Source organism: Rhinopithecus roxellana, chromosome 2, assembly GCF_007565055.1.
Source record: "Rhinopithecus roxellana isolate Shanxi Qingling chromosome 2, ASM756505v1, whole genome shotgun sequence".
NCBI classification, from domain to species: Eukaryota; Metazoa; Chordata; class Mammalia; order Primates; family Cercopithecidae; genus Rhinopithecus; species Rhinopithecus roxellana.
In genome coordinates this window covers 25,599,362-25,620,230 of record NC_044550.1, presented here as the reverse complement: position 1 = coordinate 25,620,230, position 20,869 = coordinate 25,599,362, and the positions used below count along the sequence as shown (strand labels likewise).

At 36.9% G+C, this 20,869-nt stretch overlaps 1 protein-coding gene across 5 annotated transcripts in view; it reads right to left on the bottom strand.

The window, feature by feature from the left end:
• The window catches only part of ANK2 (ankyrin 2), a 501,960-nt gene that overhangs the window by 183,246 nt on the left and 297,845 nt on the right, over nucleotides 1-20,869 (bottom strand). For all 5 annotated transcript variants that reach the window (XM_030916064.1, XM_030916069.1, XM_030916049.1 and 2 more), the window contains one exon: nucleotides 1,295-1,393. In XM_030916064.1, the coding sequence (XP_030771924.1) occupies nucleotides 1,295-1,393 (99 nt within the window). The remainder of the gene's footprint in view (nucleotides 1-1,294; nucleotides 1,394-20,869) is intronic.

Sequence of the window (20,869 nt, the reverse complement as noted above, 5' to 3'; positions counted from 1 at the left end):
TTCTGTGGAATTGCCAAAAATTGTTAATTTGTTTTTGTTTTTTAATTTCTGCTAGAATTGCTGTTTAGTATACTACAAGCAGAACCAATGCACATTTTGGCAATTATGTATGAGGCATTGGAATTCCAGGTTAACTGGCCACGTTTCAAATTTATTCTTGTACTTTTTTTTTGTTTGATTACTCCAGATAAGACTAGTGTCCCATCTAGAGACCAGAGTGTCTGACTTCTCTCTCTGCATCTTCCACAGCCATATTATCACGCTCAAGGCTTGGTCAGCAGGCTTGGCTCTGATTAGCACTGTATTTTTCCAAATAAAATTTTACCTTCAAGAGATAAAGATTGTTGCCATTGATGATAGTTTTTTAAATGTATGTTGTTTATGAAATGAATCGTCGACAAGTTCAAATACGTTTTAGCAAAAGCAGCATCAAGGAACAGTTTCTGGTTTACCAAGTGTTCCGTGCATTTCTTTAAAAATGAGTCCAATTTCCTTACCACATACATTATGATGATAAAATCTAATATTACCCTGATAATTCAATTCATGACCCAAAATCTGTTTTCTTATTAGAGTATAAAGGATTCCGCATAGTCTCATACCAAACTGAATGTATGCATTTAAAATTACTTGTTCAATTTCCATAGAGAAATTTCCCACATCAGTTTATTTTTAAAAAATGAATTAACCATAGGAAAACAGGTGCTACTGTCTACAAAGGATTATGTGAATCTCGTCCTCTTTGTAAATCAAAGGGGGAAAGATGAAATTTTAAAAACCAGGTTTACAGATTTTTCAGACTCATGTCCCATAAGTCTTTAAATGAAACAATTCACTCTGCAGAGTTTAATGGAGAGGGTTTTAATTTTAATTCTGCAGGTTAAGAATCTTGGTATTCTAGCCAACCTCTGAAATGTACAAGAGGGAAAAGAAGCTTTAAGTGGGTGAGGTGTGGTGGTTCACACCTATAATCCCAGCACTTTAGGAGGCTGAGGCAGGAGGATCGCTAGAGCCCAGGAAGGCAACATAGCAAGACCTCACCTATACTAAAAAAATATTTTTAAATAAACTGGGCATGGTGGTGCACACCTGTAGTCTCAGCTACTTTAGGCAGCTGAGGTGGGAGGGTAACTTGAGCCCAGGAGGTGGAGGTTGCAGTGAACCATGATTGTACCACTGCACTACTGCCTGGGCAACAGAAAGAGACCTTGTCTAAAAAAATACATGAAAATGAAAAGCTTTAAATAACTCTCGCTTTTGTAAGGAAAACATATTCTACCAGCATGAATATTACCTTAGTGGCAGAATCCACAGAGGATCCTCTTCCCAGCAGCTCCTGCACCAGCCCCACGTGGCCTTCCTTGGCAGCCAGATGGAGAGCGTTGAGTCCATTCTGAGAGAAGAAACAAACAAGGTTTTAAGAAGTGAAGTAATGAGGCAAACAGTGTCCTGCCAAGCATATAACCCGGAGAACAGACAGACTCTGATCTCTCTTTTTTTTTCCCCCTTTTTGCATTAGAATCTTGAATCTATTAATTTAGGAGAGACTAATTTCAGTGTTTTTGATTCAGAGAGGCAATAAGGTAAGTATTCATTAGAAACATGAATTTTGGCAACTTCATTTCAACAAATTTTTTTTAAACTAAGGAATCTCTAAATTTTTTAAATGATTTAAAGAGAACGATTTTATATCATTTATTGTATTGGTGCAAAATTAAATTCTGCCCAGTTTCTGGAACATGTACAGCTTTAGATTTTTTCAGTCCTTTTGTATCTCAAAGCAGCACTCTGCTAAGTGCTATTCACACTTATGAAGATGTACTCCACACCTCCTAGGATTTATAGACAACAGTTATACCTTGATTAATATCATAACTAACTCACTACTCTAACTAGCTACTCAGTGACTCAAAATACTGACCAACAATTTGGAAGAAACTTAGAAGAAAATTAATATGATTTTAAAAATCAAGAACAAATTTTTAAGAGGAAAGTATTAAGTTAATTCAACCTGAAAAACAGAATAAATGTTAGTTTCTTCATCCTCAAAACAAGGATTAAAGTCTTCAACTGACACAGTAGTAAAGCTTAAACAGAGCAATAGAAATAAAGTGACAATTTAGCAGCTGGTACATGGTGCCAACTATTAGCTTCTGTAGCCCACTTGTCTTATACAGATGGTATTCTAATATTGATACTGAATAAATTAACATTTTTCCCATGCAAATTGAAATACACTGTTTTACACATATCATATAGACTCAAGTAATGCTACAAAATGTTATTTCATAATAATCTCAGAAGCTAATCATTAATCATAAATGTTGAAATGGAATATAGAAATTATTTACATTATGTAGATTGTTATAGAAGAGTACTTATCTAAGAATGACTGTGAGTCATACTTGGAATGTAAAAAAGAAAAAGTTGTACTAAATATGAAGGTTATACAAACTGTCCTTCTTCTTACATTGCAACATTTAATAGTAATAATAATAATATTTCATTTTTAATTCTTGACTACTGAGTTGAAGTCAGTCAATAAAATGATCTTATTATGATGCTAGAGTCAGAGAACCAAGACAGTCTTGCTATTCTTGATAGGGCCTCCAAATTTAGAGACAAAAGACCTGATAATGATATATAATATGATAAGATTTATAGTTCAGAGATGTGCTATCTAACAGTCTTCTATTGAAATGTAAATTTATGAGGGAATAATTTTAACATTGTAATTTGGGGAAGCTGCATCACGGTATAGATTCACTTCCAGCGATGTTCTACATATCTATCAGTTTCACGATGTCAGGTTATAGACTCATTTCTAGCAATGGTTTAAGTATCTCTCAATTTTATATATACTGCATACCAAATGGGAAACAACAAAGCAGGCTACTGTTGATAAGTCATTGATATTGACTTTATGTAAGTTAATGTTGATAAAATAATATGAACTTAGTCTTTTGACACAATCAGCAAATATTTATTGAGCTCTTATTGTGAGCTTGATATTGGGCTTTGCAGATCTGTGAGTTCCAGGCGTGATATCATCTTTGATACCACAACTTCAGAATAATGTTATTTCTATATAATACCATTAAAATGGCTAAAAATACCAGGTAGATTTTTTAAAAAGATGATAATGCTACATTGAAACAACCATGTGCACATTAATCCTAAAGAACAAAGTTATCTTTTTTGTTTAGCAATTCTATCAAATTTTATAAAGCAGTATTTTAACATTTTGTTCATAATCAGATTTATAATAAGCTCTATTCACTATTTCTCTTGTTGATTTTATGAAATATTTTCTCCATTGACCGCCTTTCTATGACCATATAAAGCTAGTGGATGACCCCAGGTAGAACTGATAGCCAATAAAAATTTTCATGGAACCATTTGAGTGTTTCTGATATATACAGAAAAACCACAGAGGAGTCCATTTGGAGAAGTTAAGGAACAGATTCAAGAAGATACAGCTAAACTTACATGAAGGTTAAATGTTTGCATCATCATCCATCAAACTGTTTTTCACCTTATTATAAATTCATAATTAATACAAACTTATTTGTAAATCCATAAGCATTAGCTAGGTGCCCACTAACTGCTCAGCTCTTAGTGCTGGGTTCCAAGCGAGAAGTAAAGGACACATTATGTAATTTTTGTCCCCATAAATATTTGGCCCCCAAATACTTATTATTAAACAACTGAAAATCAACTACACAGTAGCATATATTATCAATGATTTAATTTTCAGATCTCTGGCTGCCCTGCTTTGCATATGTTACATGTTGAATTAAGAGTTTCACAGTCTAAGTCTTTTGCATATCAGAAAAGTACAACTAACTTATATAACATTTTTAAATCAATGAAAATGTAAATATTTGGGAGAAGCCAATTAAAATATATGAGCTCTTGAAAGTTTTTGAAAGAGGTTAGAAGAAAGAGATAGAGAGAAAATGGGCACATCCAAAGGCAGTAATTGCGAAGGAAAGTGAAACTTGGTCTCTCAGTCCTCACTACCACTCTGAATGGACTTCAGTGTCAAGATTCCCCCAAGCCAAGAACTCTTCTCAAGATGAAATATGTGCCATAAATATAGATACAAATAGTTGTGAAATATTACTACAGTTTCACTGTGCCATTAGTATAAATGACAATGGCAAAAAAAATTTAAAAAATGACAATGGCAAAAGAAATAATCTATACAATGAAGAAAAAAATCAAATTAAAAATGAAAATGACACACTTACATGTTCTCTATCCATTCTCACTCCTTACGCCCATATATCTTTTATCTGCACTTTTCCCATCTCTTCCACAGCAGCTTCTCTAAACCAAGGGTACTTATTCACTGTGGGGGGGTTAAGGATGTATTTAGTTTTCTATGAAGATCAGGAAAAGCAAAGTACATGATGCACCATCTTTGTCAGACACAGTTTAACTGAACTGACTGTGTCCTTGGCTGGTCTCCACAGTTTCCTGATTTAACAAACTAAATCAAACTATAGGTGATACAAGAAGATATTTGTTTTATTAGTTACTCTCAGGTCTTCAAGGGTTTCTTTTAAATTCCCAAATGATAATTTAATGTGGTATTTACTAAACCTTCATTAATTTAAAAATATTTACAATGAGATTTAGAATTCGGCTGTTCAGGTTACTGGTTATTTCACAGTGAAAGGGCTAGAATAAGAACGCTTTGAAGATGTCACTCTATATAGTCCACTTCATGATCTCCACTTCATCCACAGTGGGGTCCCGTCTAGCTCCCTTTCTGGCCACTGATCTTTTCTCTCTGTCTAGCCCCATCAAGGGCTTTTTTTTTTTTTTTAAATAATACAATCCCTAAAATATAGGGAATGACACTGAATATGGTAGTGAATTAGCCTGAGAGAAGGAAAAACTGTAAAAATTAGTCTTCAGAATCTTACTAAAATCAAGAAAAATGAAGAGGTTATGAGTGCTGAGAAATATTTGATGAATGAAAGAATAAGAAATGTTAATGACATAAGAATCACTATTACCTTTTACATTTTACATATATTATATGACAGCATATTTTATTATATTTTACAGAAGATGACACTAAAATTCTCAGAAGTCAAGTGGTTTGCCTCAAAGATCTCTATACCTTATAAAAGGAAGAGCAAAAAATTCAAACTCAGATCTATCTGATTTCCAAACCCATGCTTTTTTATTTAAAATAATTAAATGCTAAACCAGTATTTCAGACTGTAGGTCACGATGCATAAACTGGTCATAAATTCAATCTAATGGACTGCTAATCAGCATGGTTCAAATCATGAAGTAGCATAAAGAAAAACAGCGTGCACTGTGGGTAGCAAGTATTGATTTTGAGGGGTTTTTGGTAAAACTTTTTATACTCACACATCTGTGTGTGTGCACATTCAGGCATGCTCTGGATTACAAAAAAGCTAAAGAAGTTTAGTCAAGACCTGAGACAGGAGGTCATCTTGGGGAAACTAGATGACCTTTTAGATCAAGTAAATAAAACATTGGCACTCACAAAGATCACTTAAGGGAGGATAATGGACATTTAGAAATGGTTTTGTTGGACCTAGATGACAGGTTGATAGGTGCAGCAAACCACCATAGCACATGTATACCTATGTAACAAACCTGCACGTTCAGCACATGTATCCCAGAACTTAAAGTAAAATTAAAAAAAAAAAAAAAAAGAAATGGTTTTGTTGGTAGGCTTATTTGAGTTTTCTGAAATTAATTTTCATTTTAGATGGGTGTTGTGATGCAAATAAGAGGATTGACAATGGGATGAAGCAGAATTCTTCCTTTTGAGAATATTGGCTAAATCATGTCCATATTTGGGGTTCTGAGAGGGACAGTGGCAGAGTGGAGAACACAGGCATTGGGCAACAGGAAATCTGAACTCCCATGCTGTCTCTCCAGTCCTAACAACAGGATTTAAGGTTTCTTCAATAGTAAAAAGGGAAAATGTCCTACTCTGCCTACCTCAGATAGTTATTTAAGAGTATAAAATAATGTAGGTTAATTCTGTTTGTAATGTATGAAGTAATAAACAAATGTAAGGTATTATTATTTCCTAGTTAGATGCAAACAGTAATACATGTATATATTCCTGCTCTCCCCATCCACAGCCCTGCCAATGTTCCATCACTAAGATTTGGCTAAATGTGATGAGATGAATTGAGTATTTTTGAGTTCAACATACGTTTACCTAGGCTAGCGAAAGTATTAATGTATGCAAAAGTGATTTATCTTTTACAAGTATTTTGAATTACAATAAAACCTAGGAAGTAGACTGGTAAAAGGAGCTTGGTTTATTAGTAGTCACCCTTGTCAATAATTCAGACAGTTGCAATTTTACTACTGAACTCTATTTCAACTCTATTTATGTATTTATTTATTTAATTTTTTGAGATGGAGTTTTGCTCTTATTGTCCAGGTTGGAACGCAGTGGTGCAGTCTCGACTCACTGCAACCTCCGCCTCCCAGATTCAAGTGATTCTCCTGCCTCCGTCTCCCAAGTAGTTGGGATTACAGGCGCGTGCCACCACATCTGGCTAATTTTTTTCGTGTTTTTAGTAGAGACAGGGTTTCACCCTGTTGGCCAGGATGGTCTCAAACTCCTGACCTCAGGTGATTCTCCTGCCTCGGCCTCCCAAAGTCCTGGGATTACAGCTGTGAGCCACCATACCCAGCCTCAACTCTCCTGTGTAAATGCCATTTTCATGCAGTCTCTCATTTCTTTGGTTAAATTAATTTTTTAAGATTATTTAGGTAGATTATTTCTTTAATAGTTGGCTTAACATGTATAAAAACAAAACATTTATATAAGGCTCAAAGAAGAAAAATTATTTGAACTATTTGTTATAATAGATATGGTTTAAAGGAATGTAAAAACTAAATTTAAAAGTGAGCAGCAAATCATTTAAATAATAGCTAAAATGTATCAGAGTTTATTCTTCTGTGTAAGGTTCTGTTCTAAGCGCTTAATTGCATTAATTCATATAATCCAGAATTGAACATTTTGAATTATCAACTAGCTGGTGATTCTGGCTCAGAAATTGCACTTTGAAACCTCCTCCCCTTTATGTCTCCCTGGCCTCCATAACACAAAAACCAATGGCCTCTGCATTATAATCCTATTTTATTTTCTTTAGACTTCAACTTCTCATTAGCTCTATTTTCTAATAGAAAATATCTCAGTCTCTAAAAATTATTTCTTTTAGGTTTGCAGATGTTTAATGTACAAATACATCAAAATTAGAAAAGAAAAACCATTAAAATGAATTCTAGAATGTTATGATGTCAAAATCATGCCAAGTTTAGCATTTAGAAGTGAACTCTAGGCAGGTGTAGTGACTCACGCTTGTAATCCCAGCACTTTGGGAGGCCGAGGCGCGAGGATTGCTTGAGCCCAGGACTTCAAGACCAGCCTTGGCAACAGAGAGAGCCCTATCTCTATGAAAATTAAAAAATTAGCCGGACTCAGTGGTGTGCATCTGTAATCTCAGCTACTTGGGAAGCTGAGGCTGCACTCCAGCCTGGGTGACAGAGCAAACCCCTTGCCTCAAAATAACTAAATAGATAGATAAATAAATAAAAGTAAATGCTAAGTAAAAATGGAGGAAAGGGTTCAGAATGGTTTCTCCCTTAAGCTTTTTTTTTAAAGTAACAAAATTCTGTGTTTCTAAGATCAGATGACAAGTAATGAGAGTGTAATTTCCAGAAGTTTTTAAAGATACTACCCAAAAGACTAGGTCTTAGTTCTGCATGTTTATCACTGACTCATTTACCATTTCAATGAACCCATCTTAAAAGAGGGCATTAAAAACCTGAACTTTCTCCTACTGACATAGAATTTATCAAGGTTGGCAAGCAGGGGAAGGATTATGTACAATGAAACAAAAGAATTCTCTAGTGAGACACCCAGCAGTGGACATGCCTCCAGGCACCAAGGGTGAGATCGGAATTGAGAAGAGGTGGCAGGACCTCGAAGGAAAGGAAGCAAAAAGGGAGACCAGAACTAAAGAAATTCCACAGCAGATTCCAGTGTGTGCCCTATCCTCCTGCTTCTAATGAGGCACAAGTGAAGAAACATTTTTGAACAAAATTATTAAACTCAGATAAAACATGATACAGAGTTTTCAAATTAATAGACTAGGGGTAGCTTAAATTCAATAAATAGTAACTAAATTCAAGTATTCACATACTAAAACATTTGTTGACTATTTATTGTATGCTAAACATTGTGCTAAAAACCAAGTCTATATTTCAATGTATCCATATAAAAGTTTGGTAATATTATTAGAGAATTACAATGACTTCTGATCTTCTCCACATTTTTTACAATTTTAATTAAAAACAAGCCAAATTTGGCATGCTGGATTCTGTGGGAAGAAAGAGGAGGGAGCATCAGACAACAAAAGCTTTGCCGAGTCTTCTAAATAACACCCTGGTACTCTGTTTTCCTTCATTATAAAATAATTCCTATAAATGGCATTTGGTATCAATTTCAGGTATGTCGGAGACACACAAGCTGGCTTAGTCACTTTCTCCTCTGAGCAATCATAAAATTTGGGTCTTTTCACCAATGTATTGTATTTGCGTGTTTCCTGTTTATCTTCCCAATAAGACTTTTCATGGGAAATGGTCAAATTCTATTCATATTGGTAACCTCTACACCTAATATAGTACCTGGCACAAAAAAAGTGCACTTCAATAATGTTTGTACAATAAATGGTCTAATTAATAATGTGTACAGTATGAAGGTAAACAGGAGTTTGCTTAATTCATCCAGGTACTCTACATTTTGTCAGCAAATGCAAGTCAGTGCATGAACAAGTCAGGTATAAATATATCCACCTTTGGAAACACAATCACGAGACATTCACTCTCTGAGGCCTGTATTGGTTACTATTAACACATACAAAAGGAAACTAGATTCTGAAGGAACGACTTAATTTACAAGTTTGTTATTAGGGATCTCAGAGTTCTGTGATAATTTTTAAATTTTACATGTTTATTTTAGTGCCAATCTAAAAAACATTAATAGAAGCATATTCTGGATCATCTGGATAATCATATTTAATTAACATTTAGTAATTTTTTGTTCTTGGTCATGTTTCTGATTGTGTTGATTTCAATTAATCACTTAAAGGGAACATTCAAATTTTGATGCAGTTTTTCTCAAACTGAGGCACACAGATGTATTTTCTTATGGGACCAAAAAAAGTTTCCCCCTACCCCCCATAAGTAGAAGAAATACTGCCTTAAGAGATGGTTTATAAACAGAACTTGATAATATGTGGGTCTTTCCATCTAGAAAGCAGAGTGGATGCGTAAGGCGGCATGACTAGAACCTTCCTAAGTATTAGAAGCTTTCCTGTGTCCCACAGGATTATAAATTATCAAAGAGAAATTATAACAATTTATTAAGAAACTTTATAGCCAAAATCAGTAGGAATATACTTGTTAGTACTTGTCCAGAATTTGCCCATCCAGCTACTCTCATGTGGGTGAAATAATCATTTGTGGCTAGCCTAACTTTGTTAACCAAATTATATCTAAATATAACCATCAGAACCATAATTTGGTCTCCCAAATGAGTGTGCACAACACAATTGATTTTCATATGTATCACTTGAGGCTCCAATCATCTCCTTTTAAAGTAGAGAAGTATGTTGTGAAGATTATACATACGTACATATGTATATACACACACACTACATCACACACACACTGTAGCACAGTGATGAGGATGTAATAGGCATGTAATAAAGGTAACTATTATTTGATATAACACGTATTATTATTTCCCACTTCGTGAATGGATAATTTGAGATTCAGAATGATTTAAGTGGCTGGTCCAATGTCCAGTGCTCACTCATTCATTTATCAAATATTAATTGGACATCTATTATGTGTCAATCCTGGGTCTTGTTCTTTCCAACACTGCTCCTGTCATTATACGACACTGAAACTTAAATTCTAGTTTATAAATCATTCTTTGAAATTGGTTCATGTAAGTCAGCAATAGCCTCCCTCCCTGGTAAGTTTAATTTTAACCCTGTTTATATTTGTATACTGTGTGAGCTTTTCTTTTTAAACCCCTCAATTTTCCTGTGCTGCTAAAATTCCAAGTTCCCAGTTTGTGGGACTTGCTTTCCTGTCTGCATACTGCAAAATTGTTAGCTGGGGACACAATCAGTTAATGAGAAACTAGCGCCTTCTTTAAGACACAAAAATTTCACTAAAAGTAGAGTTGTTAAAAAGGGCCAAAGTGACCATCATTCGTTTGGCGTCCAAACTTATAATTCCAAGGGAACTTGAATAACAGATCTCTTGAAAAACTTCTGATGGTTACTTTGGAAGAGAAACTATATTCTCAACTTTCTGATAAATGGCTTTCTCTGCCTGCTTCCCTCCTCTAACTCCCATGGGCACTATTGCTGTCTTCCTTTATTCCTCAAAGGAAACATCACACTGCAAATTCTCTTTTTCCCAAGAGCAGTAACAGCCTTCACTGACTCCAGCAATGACTGCATACCCACTAAGGTGCAGGGATTTATTTCAAACTGTCCCCTCTGCCCACTTGACCCTGCATAAAGAGCTTTTTTTAAAGTAATGACAGTTTAGGGGGTGGGGTGGGGCGTGGAATGGGGAATTGTCCTTATGCCCCATGGTGTGCTTTATGGGCTCTTGTTCATCTGCATCTTGGTCTCTTTTATTCTACCCTGAAGACCTTTCATTTCTGAGGAAAAAGGTAAAAAATGAACTGAGTGTGGGGACTAAAAACAACTGCCACATGAGGCTCTACACTTACACATATGCAGGTTCATTCACAGACAGTTGCTCTGATCATGCCCACATCAATCTGACAACCAGTGCTTAATTCTACACAATTTCCTTTTTTTCTAAGAAAAGAATCCCCAATTTGAAGAAGTTGCCATTTTAAAATAAGGTTTCCTTTTTCTTTTCTTCTATGTATTCCATAAGATAAGAGACCTTGAAAAGACTAGAGATCATAGGATTTACTTCTTTACAATCAGAGAGAGAGAGAGAGAGAGAGAGAGGAGATATCCAGGAGGGCAGGGAGGGATGGGTGGAAAGTACTGAGAAACCTCTATATAGCGAGGAAAAGACTGTTTAGAATCTTTTTTCAGCCTTTTTGCCCTGGTTTTTCTTCATCTTCGTGGATTTACCTACCTTTGGTCTTTGATGTTGCTGACCTTCAAATGGGGTTTTGTGTGGACATCTTTTTTGATGAGGTTGATGCTATTCCTTTATGTTTGTTAGTTTTCCTTCTAACAGTCAGGCCCCTCTGCTGCAGGTCTGCTGGAATTTGCTGGAGGTCCACTCCAGATCCTTTGCCTGGGTATCACCAGCAGAGGCTGCAGAACAGCAAAGATTGCTGCCTGTTCCTTCCTCTAGAAGCTTCGTCCCAGAGGGGCATCTGCCAGATGCCAGCCAGAGCTCTCCTGTATGAGGTGTCTGTTGGCTCCTGCTATAAGGTATCTCCCAGTCAAGAGGCAGGGGGGTCAGGGACCTCGTTGAGGAGGCAGTCTGTCCCTTAGCAGAGCTCGAGCACTGTGCTGGGAGATCCACTGCTCTCTTCAGAGCTGGCAGGCAGGAACGTTTAAGTCTGCTGAAGCTGTACCTTCCCTATTTAATAAATGGTGTTAGGAAAACTGGCTAGCCATATGCAGAAAACTGAAACTGAACCCCTTCCTTACACCTTATATAAAAATTAACTCAAGGTGGATTTAAAACTTAAGTGTAAGACCTAAAACCATAAGTACCCTAGAAGAAAACCTAGGCAATACCATTTAGGACATAGGCATGGACAAAGACTTCATGACTAAAATACTAAAAGCAATGGCAACAAAAGCCAAAATTGACAAATGGGATCTAATTAAACTAAAGAGCTTCTGCACAGCAAAAGAAACTTTCATCAGAGTGAACAGGCAACCTACGGAATGGGGAAAATATTTGCAATCTATTCATCTGACAAAGGGCTAATATCCAGAATCTACAAGAAACTAGAACAAATTTACAAGAAAAAAAACAATGCCATCAAAAAGTGGGCAAAGGTTATGAACAGACACTTCTCAAAAGAAAACATTTATATGGCCAACAAACATATTTTAAAAAGCTTATTATCACTGGTCATTAAAGCAATGCAAATCAAAACCACAATGAGATACCATCTCATGCCAGTTAGGATGGCTATCACTAAAACATCAGGAAACAACAGATGCTGGAGAGGATTTGGAGAAATAGGAGCACTTTTACACTATTGGTGGGAGTGTAAATTAGTTCAACCATTGTGGAAGACAGTGTGGCAATTCCTCAAGGATCTAGAACCAGATATAGAACCAAACCATTTGACCCAGCAATCCCATTACTGGGTATACACCCAAAGGATTATAAATCATTCTACCATAAAGACACATGCACATGTATGTTTATTGCAGCACTATTCACAATAGCAAAGAGTTGGAACCAACCCAAACGCCCATCAATGATAGACTGGATAAAGAAAATGTGGCACATATACACCATGGAATACTATGCAGCCATAAAAAAGGATGAGTTCATGTCCTTTGCAGGGACATGGATGAAGCTGGAAACCATCACTCCCAGCAAATTAACACAAGAACAGACAACCAAACACTGCATCTCACTCATAAGTGGGAGTTGAACAATGAGAACACATGGACACATGGAGGGAAACATCACACACTGGGGCCTGTTGGGAAGTGGGGGGCTAGGGGAGGGATAGCATTAGGAGAAATACCTAATGTAGATGATGGGTTGATGAGTGCAGCAAACCACCATGGCAAGTGTATACCTATATAACAAACCTGCACGTTCTGCACAGGTATCCTAGAACTTAAGGTATAATAATAATAATAATAAAAGAATCAATGGTCAGCAACAAAAACAGAATATGTGAACATGAGTTGGCAAAATCTCAGCTACTGCAAAAGGGCTGGATGATTCTTAAAGGCACAAAGAAAATAACCAAGGAGAAAAATGACTAGGCGGGAATGGCAGCTTCACCTCATCTCACACACCACCTGTGTTTGTAGTGCATACTGGAAGAAGTGCAGTGAGTACATATTCACATTAAGATCTTTCCTCTGTTAGTCTCCAACAGCAAAAATCAAGATGGGACTCCTGAACTCTACAGACTCCTGGATAGATTCCCCCAACTTCTTTCTCCAGACAATCTCTACAACGTCACCATCGCTAACTGCTTGGGACTGTCTGAGCTAAACTTATCACATCCTCTATTCTTGTTTATGGTAGTCACCAACTCCACCATCATCCCTGAGAATCTTATCCCTCTCCGCCTCTGTATACCTCCTTTTCTGATTCTATCTCCTATCACTTCCCATTTCCCAAAACTCCCACACTGATCCTTTAGAATGCATGGGTGTAGTCATTAGCAAAAACTCTGGGCTAAATCTCTTCTCTAAATATCACTTTTAAGCTTCTTGCTCTAACTAGAATCCAAAGACACGGCTTCCCTGAAGTCTACTCAAGTGATGGATACTTGAGTAGAAGCAAGAAGCAAAATATAGCTCCCGCAAGTTCGGTGATTAATAGGAATTGATATTAATAGGAATATGGATTGATAGAAATACAGATCACTGGCATTGGGGGAGCTATATTTTGCTTCTTGCTTCTTACCGCTCTTTTAAACTATTTTTCTTCCTCCTTTTTTTAAACCTCCTGATGTCATCAGCCTGTATCCTCTTGATGCCATCCCTTGTCCCTTGAAAATTTTAGCTTCTAGCTCACTGCCACTTTCTCCTACATATACATAGGTGACTTTTCCAAAACTCCAGGTTTTCAGGTTCTTGAATTCCTCTCTGCCAATGATTCCTTCTTTTCTCTACCTTATCCACTCCCTTCCATGGCCACATTCTAGACATTTTCCTTTCCAATAATTATAAACTTCCTCTAGTATTTCAATTTTAAACATCCAACCCTCTGAACACCACTTACTCTCTTGCTAATCTACTCATCCAACTCCAGCAATCCTTCAACCCTTAACAGTTAGTCTATTCATCTTTTCACGGTGCCCACTTATCTCCTCACTTGGCGTGAATTCTATGCATAGTCTTTATCATTATTTTATTCATTCCCTTACATGCATCCTCAGTTCCCTTGTGTTTCTCTAGTTCTGCCATATATGTTTAGCTAAACCACATATCTGGCTATATATAACTCTCCATGTGATCCCATGTCTGAATGTAGCTGCAGAAGAACACACACACATGCCACCTGGATTCACTTTAAATTCCTGATCATGAGGCTCAAGCAGACCCTTAATGCTGCCTGGCAATCATACTGTCTTACCCTCAATTGCTATCTCTCTTGTTCTCCTGGATTATTATTTCACACCTTCTCCCTCTTCCACCTCCACCCTTTCCTCTCCTATCTTTACTCTCAGCTGATAACCTAGAATCATATTTCACTGAAAAAAAAAAAAACAGAAGCAATTAGAACTTCCACCCTACATCCAGCTCCCAACATGGCACCCACACTACTTCCTGCTCCTCTGCCCATATACCTTTCCTTTTCCTGAACTATCCATGATTCTAGCAAAAGCCAGTCCCTCCACTTGTGCATCAGGCTCCATCTCCACTTCTCATCAACTCAAGGACACCATCCAGTAATTCTCCCATCTCTCTCTCTCTCAAATTATTAATTTTTCCTTCCCTGTTGATATTTCTCCATCAACAAAACAAAACTATTATTTCTTTCCTATTACAAAGAAATCCTTCTTGATTCCACTTCCTCTTCCAGCTACTTTTCTTATTCTTTTCTTTCTTATATAGAAAGAGCCCTTGAAGCAGTCCTTGGTCTGCCCGTCACCCATTGAATGAGCTCCAGTCCAGCTTTCACCCCTCCACTCCACCAAAATTGCTTTGATCAAGTCACCAGTTTCCATCACATTACTAAGACTTTTGTTCAGTTCCTCGGCTTATTGGATCAACAGCATTTTACAGAGTTTATCATTTCATCCACCTGAAAATAGGTCTTCTAAGAAATCACATTCTTCAGGTTTTCCTCCTACATCCCTGGACACTCTTTCCCATCCTCCTTGGTGGCTTCTCATCTTCCTGACCTCTAAATATTGTAGTTCTCCAGGGCCCAGCCCTTGAACCTATTCTATTTTTCATAAACTCTCTCTCTTTTGGTGATCCCATGCAGTACCACGGTTTTGAATACTATCTATATACTGGGTATGCCAAAATGTATACTTCAGACCAAAATCTTTTCTCCAGACCGTAGAAAACTCATATATACAACTGCCTACTCAATATCTTGGATATCACACAGACAAATCAAACTTAACATGTTCAAAACTGATCTGCTGAGTATTCCCTCAAACCTGCTCCTCACGCAGTCTTACCCACCTCAGTTAATAAAACTTCAGCTCTCATTCTTTCCATTGTGACCACAACCCTCATGCCTAATTCCTCTTTTGCCTTCATCCTACATTAACTCCATCAACAAAATCGGCTTTTGAAATGTATCTAGGCCGGGCGCGGTGGCTCAAGCCTGTAATCCCAGCACTTTGGGAGGCCGAGACGGGCGGATCACGAGGTCAGGAGATCGAGACCATCCTGGCTAACCCGGTGAAACCCCGTCTCTACTAAAAAATACAAAAAACTAGCCGGGCGAGGTGGCGGGCGCCTATAATCCCAGCTACCTGGGAGGCTGAGGCAGGAGAATGGCGTAAACCCGGGACTCGGAGCTTGCAGTGAGCTGAGATCCGGCCACTGCACTCCAGCCTGAGCGACAGAGCAAGACTCTGTCTCAAAAAAAAAAAAAAAAAAAAGAAATGTATCTAGAATCCAGCCACTTCTCACCAATTCTCCTGCCTGTTGTCCTACTGTAAAACACCTCACTTCTCACCTAAAGTATCACAAAAGTGTTCCCTGCTTCTGTCCTTGTTCCGTTTCAGCTTGGGCGTTACTATTAAGACTCATCAGTGTATGTCACTCCTCTACTAAGAACCCTCTAATCACTTCTCTGCTCATTCGGAATTAAAGCCAAAGTTCTTAAAATAGCCCACAAGGCCTTACATGACCCGATGCTGCTTTCTGCTCTCCCCAACCTCCTCCTATGCTTCCTCTCCCTCATTCTACTCCAGGCAGGCTTGCTTCCTTGCTGGCCCTTGAACATGCCAGCATGCTTCCTCTGTGGGGTTCTCTCACCTGTCAAGCCTTCTTCTAAAATGTGCTCCCTCCACAGCGTGCATGGCCTCCTTGCTCAATTTCTTCAGGTTTTCTTCTGCCCATCCCCTCTAAAGTGATGCACCACTCCCATTCCACTCCTCTCTCCTTCTCCCCTGCTGTATCTTCCTCCATATCACTCACTGCCTTTTCTCCTCTCAGGTTGTAGATTGTGAGCTTTATGAGAGCAGAGTTTTTGTCTCTCTGCACTACTCCATCCCCAGCACCTAGGACAGAGCCTGCCACTGAGTAAACACACAATACACATTTGAGTAAGTAGATGAACAAATAGTGTGCCTGAGTTCAGACTGGCAGAAAAAAAAATGCTGTGATTCTACTGTCCGAGATGAGCTAGGAAGAGTTGAGTGGCTATTTGGAGTCAGGTATTAAAATCCATGTCGTTTAGCCATAGAAAGAGAGTATTCAAGAGAATTTCCAGAATATAAAGTGTTCTGTTCCAATCTAAACCACTACAGCAGAGTACTTAAGAACACAGCCATAGAAATAATTTGCATGAAGCTACTCCCAGCATTTTTAAAATGAAAGAAGAGTCACATTTTTAAATCTTCATAAACCTGTCTAATTGTAAATAGAATGAAATTTTGAGAGCTGGGGGCAAGTAGTTGATGAAAACTCTCTATTGGATTTACTTTACATTGAGCAAATATCAACAAGTAAACTAAAAATTCTAAGTACTCAAAATATTAGACAGGTGTTACTCAATTGTAACCTGAATCACCACTACCCAGTATAGAGCAAGGACCAGCACTGATACATCAAAAGAGATTACAGGATGGTACAGAATCCAAAACCACATAACCAGAACCAGATGAAAACATCACCTTTTGCTTCTTCTAAATGAGGGGTCAATAATAAGCATTTAGCTATATAGTTATATTTTTGCATATACATTTGTGCCAAATTTAACTGGTTAGGAAATTGTACATAGTTCATTCCATGTTCCATTAATTCCATGAATTTAATTCTCCCCTATTCATTTTTGTTGTTTTGATAAGGTCCCAGGCTAATAGAATTGTTTTTAGTATTTTTAAAGAGAAGTCTAAAAAAGATGAACCCAAATGGCATTTGAGAAAAAGATTTTAGTTCCAGATAAATAGTTCAGTTTAATGCAACCCAGATAAATAGTAACTTTACCAAATTGCTACTAATCATACTTTTTTTCCTATTTGGTGATACAGGCTATGGCAATACCTTTTATGTTCTGTCCTGCTTGTGCAAATCAGTGCTACTTTTGCTAAAGCTTAGGTTGAGAATCAATATTTTAAAAATTACATTATTATAATAGGCACCATTTTCACTAGTATTTATTGAGTACTTGCTCTGCCAAGCATTTTGCAAACATCTCACTTAATCATCAAAACTACCCTAAAACTTCAGTGTTGTTATGCTTACACCAGTTGAGAAAACTCAGGCCTGCAGAAGTTGACTGCCAAGGGTCACTCACCTGGTAAGTGGGGAAAACTAGAATTTGGTTTCCAGCGTCCACACTGTTAATGTGACTTCCAAATATGCTTCGCAGTCTGAGTCATACTGTGTGAGCATATGCTAAAGTCATTGTTGGGTGTATCTTCTTGTTGCTAAAGGTCTGCTATTTGAGGAACACTAATATTGTTTTGAAAATGATGCTTCGACCTTGCCTTCTGTTTATAAAAAAGGAAACACAGGATTTAACTGATAATTTTGCACCTTTAAACTCCAATGTTAAAAGGCCAAGACCAAAAATCAGGGCATTTTAAGTCCTGTTAATCATTGGTATCATATCTAGGATTGTATTAAATAAATGCTAATTGATAGTCTTTCATTTTGAAGTCACTATAGTGAAACGAATAAATTGCATACATGGTGAAAGTATCTGAAACTACTGGGGTTTTTATTGGCTTGTAACTGGTTACAAACTTTTATCAAAATATTATACAGTTTATTTTTAAGGTCCACATGTTAATCTTGTTTGTAACCGTATTAAATTATGCAGAATTACTAAATAGGTAATAGGTAAGAATGTAAGCCTTTATGAGTTTCAGAAATAAATTGAATGCTAAGATTTATTTTCTCTTCTAAACATATAAGAGATAACGTGGTAAATAGATGACTGGTGTAATCTTTTAAAGAAAATAAAAGTTAACCATATTTGTAATCATTTAAAAAAGAAAAATAAACACTTGACATTCTTTTAGAGTATTTTCATGTGCCAAATTTATGAATTTTCTGCATATCATTTAAATGATTAAAAGCAAAATAGTATTTGGGAATTACACTTGAAACTTCTCATGGTAGTTGTGAAACAAATTTTATAAAGAAAAAACATTGATTCAAATTTCAGTTTAAGGAATCTTAGCACGCCAACACATGTGATATTTTTGGAAAGCTGGTGCAGCCCAGATTGCCTTTCATTGAGAAATACAACAGAGTACAGAAAGTCCTGGTTTCTATATTACATGTTGTAATGCTCCCTAGAAACTCAGGCTGAGTAGCAAACTGGAGGATACATTTTCTTTTCTTCTTTCATATGCCATGTTAGCTTTGAATATTGTATATTTAGAAATAGCAATAGTTTGGCTGAATAGTTGTCTCTTTTACTTTCCTGGGTATTTGGAAATCATTTCCTGTTCTATATTGTATTTGAGTTTTAGCAGTAATCCTGGTGGTGGTGCTGTTTGACTTAAAAGATCCTGTAACTACGTATTAATAAAGTACATTTTATATTAGCAGTAGTAGATTAAAAATAAGTTTTCAACTTTAAGATAAAGGACATCACCACTGTATTACTTTGAAGGGCAGCTCCAAATAGCTACTCAAAAAGATATCCTGCAGAAGAAAAAAAGCTTGGACATGGGAGACAGACAGATCCATGTGGCCCTGGGAATGTCACTTAACCACTGTGGGCCCAGTTCCTACATTTGTAAACTTGAGCTAATCCCTATCTCACAATATTTCATCTCAGTTAACTGATAAGACATCACATGTAAAGCCCCAGAACAAAGTCTAATACACAGTAGCTAAGTAGGTAACATTAGTCACTGTATTTCCCTAATCTTTATTTAATTAATATACTGTCTCGAATAGTATTAATAAAAATACAGAACCAGCAAGCCCATCAGACCGCACTTACTTTGGGGAATTTTTTTTTTTTTTAATACGGAGTCTCACTCTGTCACCCAGGGTAGAGTGCAGTGGCACAATCTTGGCTCACTGCAACCTCCACTTCCCTAGTTCAAGCAATTCCCCCACCTCAGCCTCCCGAGTAGCTGGAATTACAGGCGCATGCCGCCATGCCCAGCTAATTTTTTTGTATCTTTAGTAGAGACGGGGTTTCACCATGTTGACCAGACAGGTCTCAAACTCCTGATCTCAGGCAAACCACCTGCCTCCTGGCCTCCCAAAGTGCCGGGATTACAGGTGTGAGCCACTGCACCCGGCCTGTTTTATTTATTTATTTATTTATTTATTTATTTATTTATTTATTTATTTATTTTAAGAGACAAGGTCTTACTCTGTCACCCACTCAGGCTGAAGTGCAGTGGTATGATCATAGCTAACTGCAGCCTGGAACTCCTGGGCTCAAGCAATCCTCCTGCCTCAGCCTCCCACTATAATCCCAAAGTGCTAGGATTAGAGGTGTGAGTCACCACACCTGGCCTTGCATTTACTTTATAACTGATGAGTTCAGGGAATTGAGGAGAATCAACCTCATATTTTGAGTGTAAGTCAATTTTAATTTGTATAATTCTTGGTGAATTATATACTGTAATTGTAATTAGAACACATGTACCTTAGAAACTCCTTTTACATTTCATAATTTAACTTACATTGCAACCCAGGGATATAAGCATTGAATGTATTGTTTTTATCCTGTTTTACAAGTTAGAAAAATGTCACTTTCTGAAGTGAACTGACTTCTTTTTTTTTTTTTTTTTTTTTTTTTTTTTTTTTTTTTTTTTTTTTTTTTTTTTTTTTGAGACAGAGTCTTGCTCTGTCGCCCAGGCTGGAGTGCAGTGGCCAGATCTCAGCTCACTGCAAGCTCCGCGCCCGGCCGACTTCTTAAAAGTAGAGATGAAACTTGAATTTGAACCTGTGGGCTCTAAATTTTGTGTGGGCTTCATGACATCATGTTGCCTTCTCACAGAAATAAATGTTCTTTCCTTTTGTAGTGACATGTTAGTGGATGGCTGGCCACTATAAGAAAAAGCTAACTCAAGAAGCTAAGATGGTCTATAAATATGATAAGAATTGAGTATTTACTGTTGAGAGATTATTGTTTCTCAAAATAACCCTAAGACCTTTCATACAATTAATGTATTTGTTATACTTTAGTGTGAAGTAGATTTGGTTTGAAATGAGCTTTATTTTCCTTGGGTTCTCTTTTTTGGCATTATTTATGATGAGTGTACCTAAATGAACTAATAGTTTCATTGCTTATTCTCTAGCATATTGCAAATTTAGAAAGTTAACAAATGGATATTTAGGGAGTGCATTTAATCTACTTAAAGAAACCTAAGTTTACATCAAAAGTATTAAATATTTCATATTCAACTTCATAAGTATTATATAGAATAAGTCCATATATCCATAGGGAGTTTGAATGTTCT